The sequence below is a fragment of the Mytilus edulis genome, chromosome 7, assembly GCF_963676685.1.
Source record: "Mytilus edulis chromosome 7, xbMytEdul2.2, whole genome shotgun sequence".
Taxonomy (NCBI): domain Eukaryota; kingdom Metazoa; phylum Mollusca; class Bivalvia; order Mytilida; family Mytilidae; genus Mytilus; species Mytilus edulis.
The window spans coordinates 92,533,405-92,550,111 of NC_092350.1; the positions used below are offsets into that span (position 1 = coordinate 92,533,405).

Consider the following 16,707-nt stretch of genomic DNA (forward strand, 5'->3'; position numbering starts at 1 on the left):
GGGCATCGGACTAGTGGCTAACCGTGCAGACTGTTTTAATTTGAACATTCAAATTAATTTATTCAAGAAAATTCAAAATGAGTTCTAGTATGCATAATTGATTAAAATGACTGTTCCATAAAAACATACGTTGGACCAAGAAAGGCAACATGGATACTATGGATAAGTCTGAATATGTTGTACAAGTTTATGTAGGCCTCCAGAATAGCTTCTATTGGTAGTTACTCCAATTTTAAAGTGCCTTCATTTGTGTATGTTTTAATGTTACTGACTTTAGATAGCATGAAATTACTTCTACAGAGTTTAATCAATGTCAATAAATTTTAATAAATCAAAGAAGAACTGAAAAAAAGGTTGACACTGAACAGTAGCCATTGTTATGTTCATTTAATCAAATTCATTACCAAAAGTATAATTATTGTCGAGCCTGCAACTTTTGTTGCAGAAAGCTCGACATAGGGATAGTGATCCGGCGGCGGCCACGGCGGCGGCGTTAGCTAACTTCTTAAAAGCTTTATATTTTAGAAGATGGAAGACCTGGATGCTTCATACTTTGTATATAGATGCCTCATGTTACGAAGTTTCCGTCTGTCACATGTCCAATGTCCTTGACCTCATTTTCATGGTTCAGTGACCACTTGAAAAAAAAGTTCAAATTTTTTGTAATGTTGAATTCTCTCTTATTATAAGTAATAGGATAACTATATTTGATATGTGCGTACCTTGCAAGGTCCTCATGTCTGTCAGACAGTTTTCACTTGACCTCGACCTCATTTCATGGATCAGTGAATAAGGTTAAGTTTTGGTGGTCAAGTCCATATCTCAGATACTATAAGCAATAGGGCTAGTATATTATGTGTATGGAAGGACTGTAAGGTGTACATGTCTAACTGGCAGGTGTCATCTGACCTTGACCTCATTTTCATGGATCAGTGGTTATAGTTCAATTTTTGTGTTTTGGTCTGTTGTTCTCATACTATATGCAATAGGTCTACTATATTTGTTGTATGGAATGATTGTAAGGTGTACATGTCTAGTGGGCAGATGTCATGTGACCTTGACCTCATTTTCATGGTTCAGTGGTCAAAGTTAAGTTTTTGAGTTTTGGTCTTTTTATCTAATACTATATGCCATAGGTCAACTATATTTGGTGTATGGAAATATTTAATGATCTTTATGTCAGTCGCGCAGGTTTTATTTGACCGTGACCTCATTTTCACGGTTCATTGCACAGTGTTAAGTTTTTGTGTTTTGGTCTATTTTTCCAAACTATAAGTAATAGGTCAACTATATATGTTGTATAGAAGCATTGTTAGCTGTACATGTCTGCCTGGCATGGTTCATCTGACCTTGACCTTATTTTCAAGGTTCATTGGTCTTTGTTTAGTTATCTTGGTTAATGTTAAGTTTATGGTACAGTTGTTTTAAAGCTTAGCTTTTTACTTAGGACTATCAACATAATATCAATGATTAGAAGGCGAGACATTTCAGCGTGTGCACTCTTGTAATCTTTTTTTAGATGTGGAAAAGAAGAAGAAGAGAATATGTGATGAAAAGTGTTGTAAGTATCTTGTTATAAACATTCATAACTGCATAACACAAATGTCTTAATGAGAAAAGGAGACGAAGGCCTCGGAGAAATACAATGTTTTCAGACGCTGACCTTCCCACTTCAAAAAGTGTTGTGTTTTTTTAATCCAACACACTTCTGCCTTGTTTGTTTTCTGGTAGACAGTGAGAAAAAGGGGATTTTTTACCGCGAGGTGCCGCATTACAAAAGGATGGCCATGTTGGAAGAGAAGCCTTGCGAAGTGGTAGGAACCATGGGAAGATCATCCAATTAGATACCAAGCCTTTAGAACAATTTCATGTATCATATAATAGTAAAACGAACTCAAGTTACATTGTAAACAAACCTTAATTTTTGTCGAGCCTGCAACTTTTGTTGCAGAAAGCTCGACATAGGGATAGTGATCCGGCGGCAGCGGCGGCGGTGTTAGCTCACTTCTTAAAAGCTTTATATTTCAGAAGGTGGAAGACCTGGATGCTTCATACTTTGTATATAGATGCTTTATGTTACGAAGTTTCCGTCAGTCACATGTCCAATGTCCTTGACCTCATTTTCATGGTTCAGTGACCACTTGAAAAAAAAGTTCATTTTTTTTGTAATGTTGAATTCTCTCTTATTATAAGTAATAGGATAACTATATTTGGTATGTGCGTACCTTGCAAGGTCCTCATGTCTGTCAGACAGTTTTCACTTGACCTCGACCTCATTTCATGGATCAGTGATCAAGGTTAAGTTTTGGTGGTCCAAGTCCATATCTCAGATACTATAAGCAATAGGGCTAGTATATTCGGTGTATGGAAGGACTGTAAGGTGTACATGTCCAACTGGCAGGTGTCATCTGACCTTGACCTCATTTTCATGGTTCAGTGGTTATAGTTAAATTTTTGTGTTTTGGTCTGTTTTTCTCATACTATATGCAATAGGTCTACTATATTTGTTGTATGGAATGATGGTAAGGTGTACATGTCTAGCGGGCAGATGTCATGTGACCTTGACCTCATTTTCATGGTTCAGTGGTCAAAGTTAAGTTTTTGAGTTTTGGTCTTTTTATCTAATACTGTATGCCATAGGTCAACTATATTTGGTGTATGGAAACATTTTATGATCTTTATGTCAGTCGTGCAGGTTTTATTTGACGGTGACCTCATTTTCACGGTTCATTGCACAGTGTTAAGTTTTTGTGTTTTGGTCTATTTTTCTTAAACTATAAGTAATGGGTCAACTATATATGTTGTATAGAAGCATTGTTAGCTGTACATGTCTGCCTGGCATGGTTCATCTGACCTTGACCTCATTTTCAAGGTTCATTGGTCTTTGTTTAGTTATCTTGGTTAATGTTAAGTTTATGAGACAGTTGTAATAAAACTAAGCTTTATACTGAGAACTATCAATATAATATCAATGATTAGTATAGAAGGCGAGACATTTCAGCGTGTGCACTCTTGTCTATATTTGCCTTATCTATTTATACCTCTATTGCTACTTTCAATTTTCATTGTTTCTCTCACCATGATGACGACAAATTCAATGTACCACTTTGAGTACTTCAGGGATTAATTTCTGTATAAAAATTGTCCTGATGAAGCCTGTCTTGCAAGCAAAACATGTAGACCATAGCAAATAAAATTGCAGACCATTTGAAGTGTTGTTGTCAATTTGGAGTATTATTTTGATGTTGCATTCATTTGCATAATTTGACAACCATGCATACCAAGGTATCCACTTCAGGGACTATCGAAATGATTCACACAAGCGTTTGTTCACCTCATGGAGTTTAATTACTAATTTTGTATATTTTCAGATTAACTCGTGAAAGCCATGTTCTTTCAGCTGTAACTATTGTTTCTTTTGTATATTTTCAGATAAACTCCATTAAAGCCATGTTCTTTCGTCTCTTACAATTTGTGTTCATGATAACCAGTGTGTTCAGCTTCCCTGTGAAAAAGATCAGGGAAAGACAAGTGCCTAGTTCAAGTAGTCATAATACCAGTTATAGCTCAGGGTATCCTCTAGATCATAGTATTTCTGATGGTAGGTAATATACAAGGTTATTGCTCAGGGTATCCTCTCGATTTTATGTTAAAAGCAAACACTAAGAATAGAAGAAAGCTTGTGCAACTAGCTATGATTTTGTTAAAAAATATTGATATTTTCAATAACATGTTTTATCTCTAGCCAAATACAATTTAAAACTGCACTGAAAGAACATTGAACACTATTTTCCTAATAAATTACTTACATGATTATGTAATATATAAATTAAGGACTTTCACTCAGTTGGTACGTTATATATAGACCTGTTAGACTATATTGACACTCGGATTTCATTCTAGGTCAATACAATCTGAACAGGGTCATATATAACGTATTGACCTCATCAGAAGTCCATAATTGATAAACAACAGACATGGTGATTAACTGTATTGTATGGACCATGGTTGACCATGGCTCCATTTTCTGTAAATATAAAAAAAGATGTTAAATTTTGTTTTTATTTTAAGATGACTGTTTTGAGGATGACATTAGTATTCATAACAACTCAATTGGTGCTCCATTAGATAGTTCTTCATCAAGTGATGGTTTCTCATCAGAATTTATAGTGCCAAGGTAAGAAATTATCTTCAATTAAGGAATGACTGTAATATTTTTATGCCCCACCTACGATAGTAGAGGGGCATTATGTTTTCTGGTCTGTGGCTCCGTTCGTTCGTTCGTTCGTTCGTTCGTTCGTCCGTCCGTTCGTTCGTCCGGCTTCAGGTTAAAGTTTTTGGTCGAGGTAGTTTTTGATGAAGTTGAAGTCCAATCAACTTGAAACTTAGTATATATGTTCCTTATTATATGATCTTTCTAATTTTAATGTCAAATTAGAGTTCTGACCCCAATTTCACGGTCAACTGAACATAGAAAATGATAGTGCGAGTGGGGCATCCGTGTACTGGGGACACATTCTTGTTTATGTCTATGAAAAAATAACATCAATAATGTGGTGCACACTGAATATCCCGCTATTTTAAAGTGTGCACCACTTTTTTTTATGATATTCACATCTATGAAAGTCAGTCATGTTTATTATATAAACAAGAACAGACTTAGGTAATTATTTTATCTGGCAGGTTCTATATAGTTGGGTTTTTATGAATAAATACATTCCTAATCCAGACAAGTAATTGGAGCTTTGAATGAAGACTCTTAATTAAAAATTATTTTTAAATTTTATAATTAGCAATTTTAACATACCACTTCACCAACAAGTGTGCATGAAACTTTAGGTAAGGAGTGATGCAGGAAAAGGAAATATATATTTTTGCCTTTTATGAAGTTTTTCTGACTTATGTAAAATCAGTGTTTCTGGCATAGCCTGGAGGAGAGCAATCTAGTCAGCCCAGCCTAATCATTAACTATGTATATATATATTTTCAGTCGACCAATGCCAAGACATGCCTTCACCACTCCAGCCTAATCATTAATTATGTATATATATATTTTCAGTCGACCAATGCCAAGACATGCATTCACCACTCCAGCCTAATCATTAACTATGTATATATATATTTTCAGTCGACCAATGCCAAGACATGCCTTCACCACTCCAGCCTAATCATTAATTATGTATATATATATTTTCAGTCGACCAATGCCAAGACATGCATTCACCACTCCAGCCTAATCATTAACTATGTATATATATATTTTCAGTCGACCAATGCCAAGACATGCCTTCACCACTCCAGCCTAATCATTAATTATGTATATATATATTTTCAGTCGACCAATGCCAAGACATGCCTTCACCACTCCAGCCTAATCATTAACTATGTATATATATATTTTCAGTCGACCAATGCCAAGACATGCATTCACCACTCCAGCCTAATCATTAACTATGTATATATATATTTTCAGTCGACCAATGCCAAGACATGCCTTCACCACTCCAGCCTAATCATTAATTATGTATATATATATTTTCAGTCGACCAATGCCAAGACATGCATTCACCACTCCAGCCTAATCATTAACTATGTATATATATATTTTCAGTCGACCAATGCCAAGACATGCCTTCACCACTCCAGCCTAATCATTAATTATGTATATATATATTTTCAGTCGACCAATGCCAAGACATGCCTTCACCACTCCAGCCTAATCATTAACTATGTATATATATATTTTCAGTCGACCAATGCCAAGACATGCATTCACCACTCCAGCCTAATCATTAATTATGTATATATATATTTTCAGTCGACCAATGCCAAGACATGCATTCACCACTCCAGCCTAATCATTAATTATGTATATATATATTTTCAGTCGACCAATGCCAAGACATGCATTCACCACTCCAGCCTAATGATTAATTATGTATATATATATTTTCAGTCGACCAATGCCAAGACATGCATTCACCACTCCAGCCTAATCATTAATTATGTATATATATATTTTCAGTCGACCAATGCCAAGACATGCATACACCACTCCAGCCTAATCATTAATTATGTATATATATATTTTCAGTCGACTAATGCCAAGACATGCATTCACCACTCCAGCCTAATCATTAACTATGTATATATATATATTTTCAGTCGACCAATGCCAAGACATGCATTCACCACTCCAGCCTAATCATTAACTATGTATATATATATATTTTCAGTCGACCAATGCCAAGACATGCATTCACCACTCCAGCCTAATCATTAACTATGTATATATATATTTTCAGTCGATCAATGCCAAGACATGCATTCACCACTCCAGCCTAATCATTAACTATGTATATATATATTTTCAGTCGACCAATGCCAAGACATGCATTCACCACTCCAGCCTAATCATTAACTATGTATATATATATATTTTCAGTCGACCAATGCCAAGACATGCGTTCACCACTCCAGCCATACGCCATAGGTCTATAGGTTTTATGTCTGCACCAATGAGCTCATCACCAGTTTTACCAGGCAGAATTAGGTAGGCTTATAGAATGAGTTAACATCTTATCAAATTATTATAGTTCCACTCCAGGGCCATATGCTCTCAACTTTTTGTCAATATTTTAGTCACAATTTTTCGAAGGTACAATAGATCTGATGGTTTTCAAATTTGGTCTTCAGCTTGACAATGATTTTGTTAAATGTGAGCATTTCCTGATGGTAAAAACCGGTGGTCCGAGGTCCGCAACCTTCTATCTTTTGCAATCTAATTTCGTTTTGGTTACTAGCTACATCCGACGGACCTTTCATAGGAAATAAAATAAAAATTAACTTTGCAAAAATTTTCAAACGATCTCAAAATTTATTTTCATCTTCATTATTCATGAAAGTGATGTTTATTTTGTTCAACCCCTAGCTTTATACTGAAAATTGCCAACAAGTTGTTGCAAATCTAAGTAAAATCGTATCTGACTAACAAAACGAAGATTGAACAGAATGCAGCCATAAACCAGAAATGAAGACTTTTATAATACAGGATCAGATTCCAGGTGTGGATAAGATATAAAGAAGAAGATGTGGTATGATTGCCAATGAGACAACTATCCACAAAAGACCAAAATGACACAGACATTAACAACTATAGGTCACCGTACGGCCTTCAACAATGAGCAAAGCCCATACCGCATAGTCAGCTATAAAAGGCCCCGATAAGACAATGTAAAACAATTCAAACGAGAAAACTAACGGCCTTATTTATGTAAAGAACTGAACGAAAAACAAACGACAACCACTGACAGGCACATAGTGGTGATTTCTTCTCAATTTTGAAGGCCCAGTAACATTCTGGAAGTTTCTTACTTTTTCACAGAGGAACTAATATAATAGTGCAACTAGATATAATACTCTTAAACAGCTTTAGATTTGGACTGTTACTTTAATTGTATTTTTGAATATGAACTGAACAAAATAAAAAAGAGATACATATAGCCCTTTATGTTATCCTAAAAACCAAACATTGTAGTGCCTTGAGAGAGCACTTCTTTTCCAAATCTCACCACTCTATTTTTTAAATTCATAATATACAAGACAATTACACTTATCATTTAACATGTTATACAACAGTGACACTGACAATGAAACAAGCTAACCTAACACCAAATGCACAGTAATTTTGTATCTTACTAAGTTATGAACTATTTCTAGTAAAGTGGGACCTGGAATGTGGATCTTGCAGTTTGGAATGTCAAAGTTACTGGACTTTCCAGTACCAAATGTTAATTTGAATCCCTGGAAACATAGTTCCATCCCACTTTTCTCCATTTCTTTAGTGGTTCCAACTTGTAAAGATTGAAGTTAAAAAACAAATATTGATATTCTGGCAAATTGAAAATTATTAAGTTATTTAAGCACTTGAATAGCTTGAAATGAATTTGACATGTATTAACAGGAAACTATCCAGTCCAAACACCAGTTTTGAGTCTAGTTTTGATGAAGAACGATGTACAACACCAACATTAAACAGTAGTAAAGATGGCTTACTGGACACAGAAGAACTGGCAAAACCTTGTATTGGTCCAAGGAATCTAATGAATGTAGGTTTCCAATGCAAAGTTACTTACCACTTAAAAGACTATTCTCAAAATAAAAACCCACATTGCATAATAATCAATCAGTCGTTAGTTGTGTAAATGAGATCTATAGACAACTGCTTTAAAGCTTATAACAAAAAATGTAACTGGTATGATTTAGTGAACTAAATTCATCATACGCCAAGAGTTTTATAACGAGTTGCAGAGTTGCAAGTTTAACATGTTACAATATACAGTTCTTTACTCACACTACTTTTAAAAAAAAATATGAGGTCTGTAAATTACTTAAAAAAAACACCCTGTTTGATAAAGAGTTTTTATATGTAGGGTAAGCTTAATATGGTTATCTCTATTCTTATGCAAAATAAACAGAACAGTGGTGTAAATTCATTTAGATAGAAGTATCCATAAAACCTTTGTATCTTTGGCACTTTAACCATCTGACGTCATTGTTAAGCTTCAGTCATCAAACGTAAATATCAGATGGTCTTTTGTTATCAACAGAATAGTACTTTATAATAATAGAGGAATTCATAACAATAAAACTGGCTTCAATTGATTTCTGGTGCAAAAAATGTGAATCTGTTTTTGAATGTTCTCCACTCTGACATTTGGACAATATATGTATTGTCTAATCCCTAACTTATCATGCAAAAAACAATTATACTGTTATAATGGGGATTCAGGGGATGATCCAGCCATCTCAAAAAGGGGGGTGGCCAACCCAGGACAAAGGGGGGGGGGGGGGTTCCAACTATATGTTCCCATTCAAATGCATTAATCGTCCAAAAAAAAGGGGTGGTGGGTTCCAACCCCCGAATCCTCCTTGATCAGCCACAAGGATTCATAATTATTCGTTGGATTTCATTTTTAGTGAATTTCATGCGAATCACAAAATTTAATGTTCAACGAGTTACAATTTTCCTTAGACTTGAATACAGACTTGTATATTTTTTTTCATAAAGATTATACCATTGGTTTTCCCGTTTGAATGGTTTTACACTTGTAATTTTGGGGCCCTTTAGAGCTTGTTGTCAGTGTGAGCCAAGGCTCCAGGTGGAAGTCCGTACCTTGACCTTTAATTGTTTACTTAAATAAATTGTTATTTGGATGGAGAGTTGTCTCATTGTCACTCATACCACATCTTCCTATACCTATTTGGTAAAACAACAAAATCAAATATACTCAAACATGCACTGTTATACATATTTATAAGTGTGAGATAACTGAGATATATAGTAAAAGTTTTCAAAGGTACCAGGATTATAATTTAGTACGCCAGACGCACGTTTCGTCTACATAAGACTCATCAGTGTCGCTCAGATCAAAATAGTTAAAAAGCCAAACAAGTACAAAGTTGAATGCTCATTGTTACTGAAAAGTGTTTTTAAGAATTGAAGTACTTATTGTAAACTATTGATTTCAGATGTTTGAAGCAGCCAGTGATGAAGATTGATCGTAATATTGATGTTATGTTGATTCAAAGACTGATTGAATATTGATTTGAAGACAGATCGTAATATTGATGTTATGTTGATTCAAAGACTGATTGAATATTGATTTGAAGACAGATCGTAATATTGATGTTATGTTGATTCAAAGACAGATTGAATATTGATTTGAAGACAGATCGTAATATTGATGTATGATAAATTTTATAATCACATCACTGTAAACATGATAAAAGACTTATTGTTAAAATGTAAATCACATTGCCATATTTAACAAGGACAAAAGAATATATTGTTGAAAAGTGGAATTTCTGCTGAAATGGAACGCTGACTTAAGTGAATGTTATTCAGGAAGAAATCTGATGCAGCAACGATTTTGTAAACCACTTGTATTCTATATTTCATAGGTTTTTTTTAGTAATTGTTCTGTTATTATTCATGTAATGATGATATGTAATGAAAGAAATATTAAATGTAAAGAATATCATAACTTGACGTAGTATACTTTATATTTGTTTTTAATATCATTGGATGACAATTTTGAGAATATGTTTCTTATTAGGGCTTCTCCATATAAAAAGTATAATCAACCCAATGGTGGAGGGGCTCTTTATTTAGGATATGAATATGGATCTTTCTATCATTAAAACTGCTGAATCTGATTTACCAATTTTAAAGGCTTTGTTTTGACCTAGACAAGGGATGAAATCCATACGACTTGCACAATCTAAAGGGCAGCATGTTGTAATTTACCCTCTGTTTTAGGGTAAGAGATTGATCACATATAAATATAGCAACTCCATCAATGCAAAGTTATCAATGAATTACTGCAATTGTTTTATATGTAATCCATTTTGTTTAAATTTTTCTCAAAATCCATAAATAACTCATTTGACAACCCTAATACTGTTAAAACTTAATCAAAATATCTTTTGATTGATTTATGTTTCATCTCTTTAAACTTAATATTTCGTTTATTCCCTTTTCCTTTCCTCTCTCTCACCTGCCCCTTTTAACTGCTGATTATATAGTCCTGTTAAAGTGCTCACCATTTGTATATAATGATATATTGTATTGTTTTTTTGATGATCAGCTTAAAATATCTACGTCGGGTATATTTTGTTATGTCATGTGTTCTTATAAGCTGCTGTTTAAGAATACATCTTTATGAACTATGTTTTCCACTCAGATACTTGTAACAACCAGCTATGGCTTAATAATAATCAGAATTAACATAAATTGTGTTATAATTCTTGGTGCATATTTACTTATGAATTATTTATTGTTATGAAATGAAAAAAAAATGTTAATAAATTATACATGAGGTTAGTGTGACCACAGTGTAATAAAACCATAAAATAGTGATGTTATGTCAACCATATACAGTGCTTTTTCTTTAATAATTATGTATTTCAGTTAAAGTTGTATTTGATTTTTTCTATAGCAATCCATTCACCTTTCTTAATAGTGCTTTCAGTTCATTCAGGATTCACAGATTTTGTTAATTGGTTTTTGATCCAAAATGACGTTTTGTATATAAGTAGTATTTTCTCATTTGTGTTTCATTATGGAACCCTCTTAAACTATAAGAATCAAAGATTTACTATTGACTCAATTAGTTCTATGGTTTTGTAAATGAAAATATAGATTAATTTGAACCTAGGATATTTGTATATAAAGAAAAACATTGTATTACAAAGAGGAGGTAAGCAAGTTGCGATTATCCAAGTACTGATGAGACCATGTTTAAAAGTTTTATGATTCATGATAGAACCCTTTTAAACTAAGAATCAGAGAAGTCCTATTGACTTGAGTAATTTTTTGGTTTTGTCAAATTTAGGTAGGTTAATTACATAATACAAGTATTAAGTTTTTTTCTATAGGAAGTGTAATTTGCAAAACGTCATGCCCAGAAAATTGTTGATTTTAAAAATCTTTAAACACTTCAGGCTTAAAAATTCTTTGTATTTGATTGCATATAATAGATGTAGGAAATTATATGTTACTTTTAGTAGTAATGTACATAAACTATCCATACTGGTAAATTATACCAAACCTAGCTACATGTATGTTACAGCATGGATATTGACAATTTGTAAATTAGCTAGTTATCAAAATGTATGATTTTGTATTGATGTACGGTCAGTGGTAAATACTGAGTTAATACCATTGAGGGTTCCTTCATACAGATAACTTATAATGCAATAGGGCAAGCCATTGATATATTGTTTCATGTAAACACTAAACCCACTTTGTGTTCTTACTTATAGCCCAGAACAGAATGTTACAATAAAGAAATTAAACTTCATACATTGCGTTGCTTATGGCTAAGCCCGTAACAATACTGATACATGGAACTTCCAATAAAGTTACTATGAAAATAAGAAAATGTTGTATGATTGGCAATGCGACGAGATAAACTCTCCATCAGAAACCAAAATGCTGTAGAAAGTAATACCGTAACTGTATATCAACTAATCAGCAAAACTTATACCACAGGTAAGCTTCAAAAGGTTTTTAGATGACAAATGTAAATCAATTCAAACAAGAAAACTAGTGATTTATGTACAAAACAATAAACAAGAACACTATTTATAAATAAAAACAAATGACGACCACTGAATTACAGAATGAAGTTCATTTGATACATGTAGACACTGAACTAGTATATATTTGTTTAGGGGCCAGCTGAAGGACGCCTCCGGGTGAGGGAATTTCTTGTTGCATTGAAGACCTGTTGGTGACCTTCTGCTGTTGTCTGCTCTATGGTCGTGTTGTTGTCTCTTTGGCACATTCCCCATTTCCATTCTCAATTTTAAATCTTCATATTTAACAGACTTTCAATACAAATTTAGTTATAATGAATGATGCAGGCAAAGCCTTTTAGCTTGCTCACTTTTTTTGTTAAGATGTAGTCGGTTTTAGTTTTATCAAAACTACATGGACTATGGAAACCAATTTCCAAAATGATGGAGAAGCATTCAGTTGATAGTATAGTAAATCAGAACACCACTTTGTAACATTTGTTAATCATTTATCCATCACACTGCAGCTGCTGCAAGGACATCGTTTGTAAATATAACTCAACATGTAGACATGTATTTCACATTCAATCTTTTATGGTAATATTCTTGACTGAACAAAAATGTCTGTATTCATCTCAAAAGCTAACAAAACCTTTTAACAGACTCATTAAGAAGGGATATAGTTACGATACTGTTAGCAGGTCATTGAAGATTGCATATTTTGGCTTTAGGTACCAGTCTTGTATTACAACTCCAGTTTCTGGTGCATGTCAAAACATGGAGGAAAACAAAATAGTGCATTTTTGTCGAGCCTGCAACTTTTGTTGCAGAAAGCTCGACATAGGGATAGTGATCCGGCGGCGGCTACGGCAGCGGCGGCGTTAGCTCACTTCTTAAAAGCTTTATATTTTAGAAGGTGGAAGACCTGGATGCTTCATACTTTGTTTACAGATGCCTCATGTTACGAAGTTTCCGTCAGTCACATGTCCAATGTCCTTGACCTCATTTTCATGGTTCAGTGACCACTTGAAAAAAAAGTTCAAATTTTTTGTAATGTTGAATTCTCTCTTATTATAAGTAATAGGATAACTATATCTGATATGTGCGTACCTTGCAAGGTCCTCATGCCCGTCAGACATGGATCTGTGAACAAGGTTAAGTTTTGGTGGTCAAGTCCATATCTCAAATACTATAAGCAATAGGGCTAGTATATTTGGTGTATGGAAGGACTGGAAGGTGTACATGTCCAACTGGCAGGTGTCATCTGACCTTGACCTCATTTTCATGGTTCAGTGGTTTTAGTTTAGTTTTTGTGTTTTGGTCTGTTTTTCTCATACTATATGCAATAGGTCTACTATATTTGTTGTATGGAATGATTGTAAGGTGTACATGTCTAGCGGGCAGATGTCATGTGACCTTGACCTCATTTTCATGGTTCAGTGGTCAAAGTTAAGTCTTTGAGTTATGGTCTTTTTATCTAATACTATATGCCATAGGTCAACTATATTTGGTGTATGGAAATATATTATGATCTATATGTCAGTCCCGCAGGTTTTATTTGACAATGACCTTAATTGCACGGTTCATGGCACAGTGTTAAGTTTTTGTGTTTTGCTCTATTTTTCTTAAACTATAAGTAGTAGGTCAACTATATTTATTGTATGGAAGCTTTGTTAGCTGTACATGTCTGCCTGGCATGGTTCATCTGACCTTGACCTCATTTTCGTGGTTCATTGGTCTTTGTTTAGCTATCTTGGTTAATGTTAAGTTTATGTGACAGTTGTAATAAAGTTTTATACTTAGGACTATCAACATAATATTAATGATTAGTACAGAAGGCGAGACATTTCAGTGTGTGCACTCTTGTTTTTCTATGTAGCATTTTTTATTTTTTTTTTATTTTCAAAGATCAGCTGTTTTGCATGTAAGCATATGGAGCAGTCAATTACAAGACTGCAAATTTTAATATTGATTCACTTATAGGGTCTTTGCATCGGAATTAAACATATTTATTCTAAAACCAGTTGTTGCGATGACACGGGTTATGTTCTCCTCATATCTATACTATTAAACGAGAAGACCTCATTTTGGGTGTCGCTTCTCTTCCTTCCACAATAAATCAATCATCATGCCTCTGTGTCCTATAGGTAACATGCATAGTCGCATTTGTCATCCATTCTTATGATTATTCAGATTGAGTTATTTTGGGAGAAAAACGACAAAAAAGGAGTCCGGATATGATTCCGTCATCAGACTGACTTTTAGTCATAGATAAGACTTCCGGTTTGAAACATGCACAAACACAACCAATCGTATGATAGATAACAAAAAATGAAAAATAAATAAGCCTATCAAATCGTTCTCCATTTCATGGTGTTTAGATCGCAAGAACCACAACTATTATACCTCCTTATAGAGGACAATTATTTTTCGCGTTTATCTACATGTAAACTACGATTATACTACTTTAATATATAGAGACTCTCTGTATTCTGTCTACTGTTTTTCTTTCAATTGTTTACTATTTAAGGGGTCACACCAGTTGCATATATATTAAAATAAGTAAAACATGTGACACATTTTAAAAAAACCAATCGTAATATGATAGATAACAAAAATGAAAAATAAATAAGCCATTCAGAGCGTTCTCCATATCATGGTGTTTAGATAGCAAAAATAATATCAGATTATTACATGGCATTTTTCATATCGCATGTATTATCAGCCTTAGGTTCAATATCAGCCCAAGAGCCGCATGGCTCGAGGGCTGATATTGACCGAGGGCTGATAATACATGCGATATGAAAAATGACATGTTATGATCTTTTTATCATATGCTTCAACAGTAGAGAAAAATAACAGATTCATATATTGATCCTTTTACGTGGTTTCCGAAAAGAAGTTGAAAGAGTAAAAAGTTCACGGACGTCGGACCCAAAATTTGATACATTTAATATGAAATCTTTCTATGATATGCCTCAACAGAGGGAAAAAAAACACATTTTAATATGGACGAATCTACAAAAAAATAATTCAACAATATACATAATGAACATTGTTTGGAAAAGTCAACTTTTTTAAGTAACTTTCTAAATTATGTTTCAGAAAAACTTAAAAAATGCATATTTTTATTTAATTTTTTTTTTTTTTTTTTTTATTTAATTTAATTATTTTACTCAATATACTTTCCAGTATTGAAATAATTGTTTTGTACACTACTTTGTAATGTTCTTCACTGAAAACGTAGCATTGGGGTGTATTTTCCGGAATTTGCCGAGTATCATCGGAATGCCATGTGATAACGTTACGGAAAGGCATGTGATAACAATCGAAGCATGTGATAAACTTTTCATATCAGCCCGCTAAGCACCAATTCGAAAAATATGGAAAATACTTTAATTTAATGCTATTATCATACGGTAAAAATCATATGTTATTTAGTCTAAGTATATGATAACAACTATTATACCTCCTTAGAGAGGACAATTATTTTTCGCGTTTCATTTCATGGTGTAAAGATCGAAAGAACCACAACTATTATACCTCCTTAAAGAGGACAACTATTGTTCGCGTTTATCTACATGTAAACTACGATTATACTACTTTAATTAATAGAGAGACTCTCTGTATTCTGTCAGGGACTTTCTATGTTAGTATAGAAAGTCCCTGATTCTGTCTACTGTTTTCTTTGAAATGTTTACTATTTAAGGGGTCATACCACTTGCATATATATTAAAATAAGTGAAACATGCTTAACGTCATCTTAAACTACCTCGATCAAAAACTTTAACCTGAAGCGGTACTGACGGACGACCGACCGAACGAACGCACGGATGCACAGACTAGATGGGGCATAACAATCTATTGTTGAAAGTGAAAATAGTGATTTGGCAAAAATGAAAGTAAGCCGTAGAGATTAGAGGAGGCAGGGTTTTTTTTCGGGGCGTCGGGATCGGGTGTTTTGAAACTCGGGATTTGGGAATTGATCCTTACGGGATCCGGGAATATATTTTTCGATTTCGGGATTTCGGGATATGAATTTCTTTAAATTCTGCATCTCGGGATTTCGGGATCAGGAACCCTTCGACCACCCCTCAAATTAGCCTTAGTCGGTCTTAGTCATTTATACAAGATTCATATCCTACCATTGGCATATTAGTAAGACTCTCAAAAGAAAAAGCACTGATGGATTGTCCTTGAAGCATATTTTATTAGACTTATAATGGACTATATATAAGCAGTTACATTTATTTGATGTTTGAAACGGTGCAAATTTTTTATTTGATTTGACTTTTACCAAAAGAAGCATTGTAGCAAAAGAGACGAATAATTGTGGTCTGAGGCCAGAAACACGAAAATAATTGAATTTAACAGAAAGGAAACAAATATCGGACTTTGGAAAAAGGGAGAGGGCTTTTGATACCTTTTATGAAATTCTTCATACATAATATCTTTTAAAAATATAAATCTACAATAGTTCACAAGCTGTATGTGCCCGCGATTTCGCGGGTGTGTTCTAGTATTTATGATAGTATAATAATGAACCCCTAACGGGAGGGATTGTGCTTGATATTTCATATGATGAAGACATAATCTTTCAATCAGTTAATTGAGGTCTGGTGCTGG

The 16,707-nt window shown here is 33.8% G+C and overlaps 1 protein-coding gene across 1 annotated transcript in view; it reads left to right on the forward strand.

Moving 5' to 3' along the window:
* The window catches only part of LOC139482489 (membrane-associated tyrosine- and threonine-specific cdc2-inhibitory kinase-like), a 29,688-nt gene extending 17,824 nt beyond the window's left edge, over positions 1–11,864 (forward strand). The window contains exons 11-16 of the mRNA XM_071266396.1: positions 1,520–1,561; positions 3,433–3,601; positions 4,072–4,177; positions 6,446–6,553; positions 7,964–8,108; positions 9,532–11,864. Coding sequence (XP_071122497.1) covers positions 1,520–1,561; positions 3,433–3,601; positions 4,072–4,177; positions 6,446–6,553; positions 7,964–8,108; positions 9,532–9,561 — 600 coding nt within the window. The 3' untranslated portion in view covers positions 9,562–11,864. The remainder of the gene's footprint in view (positions 1–1,519; positions 1,562–3,432; positions 3,602–4,071; positions 4,178–6,445; positions 6,554–7,963; positions 8,109–9,531) is intronic.
* The last annotated feature ends 4,843 nt before the right edge of the window (positions 11,865–16,707 follow it).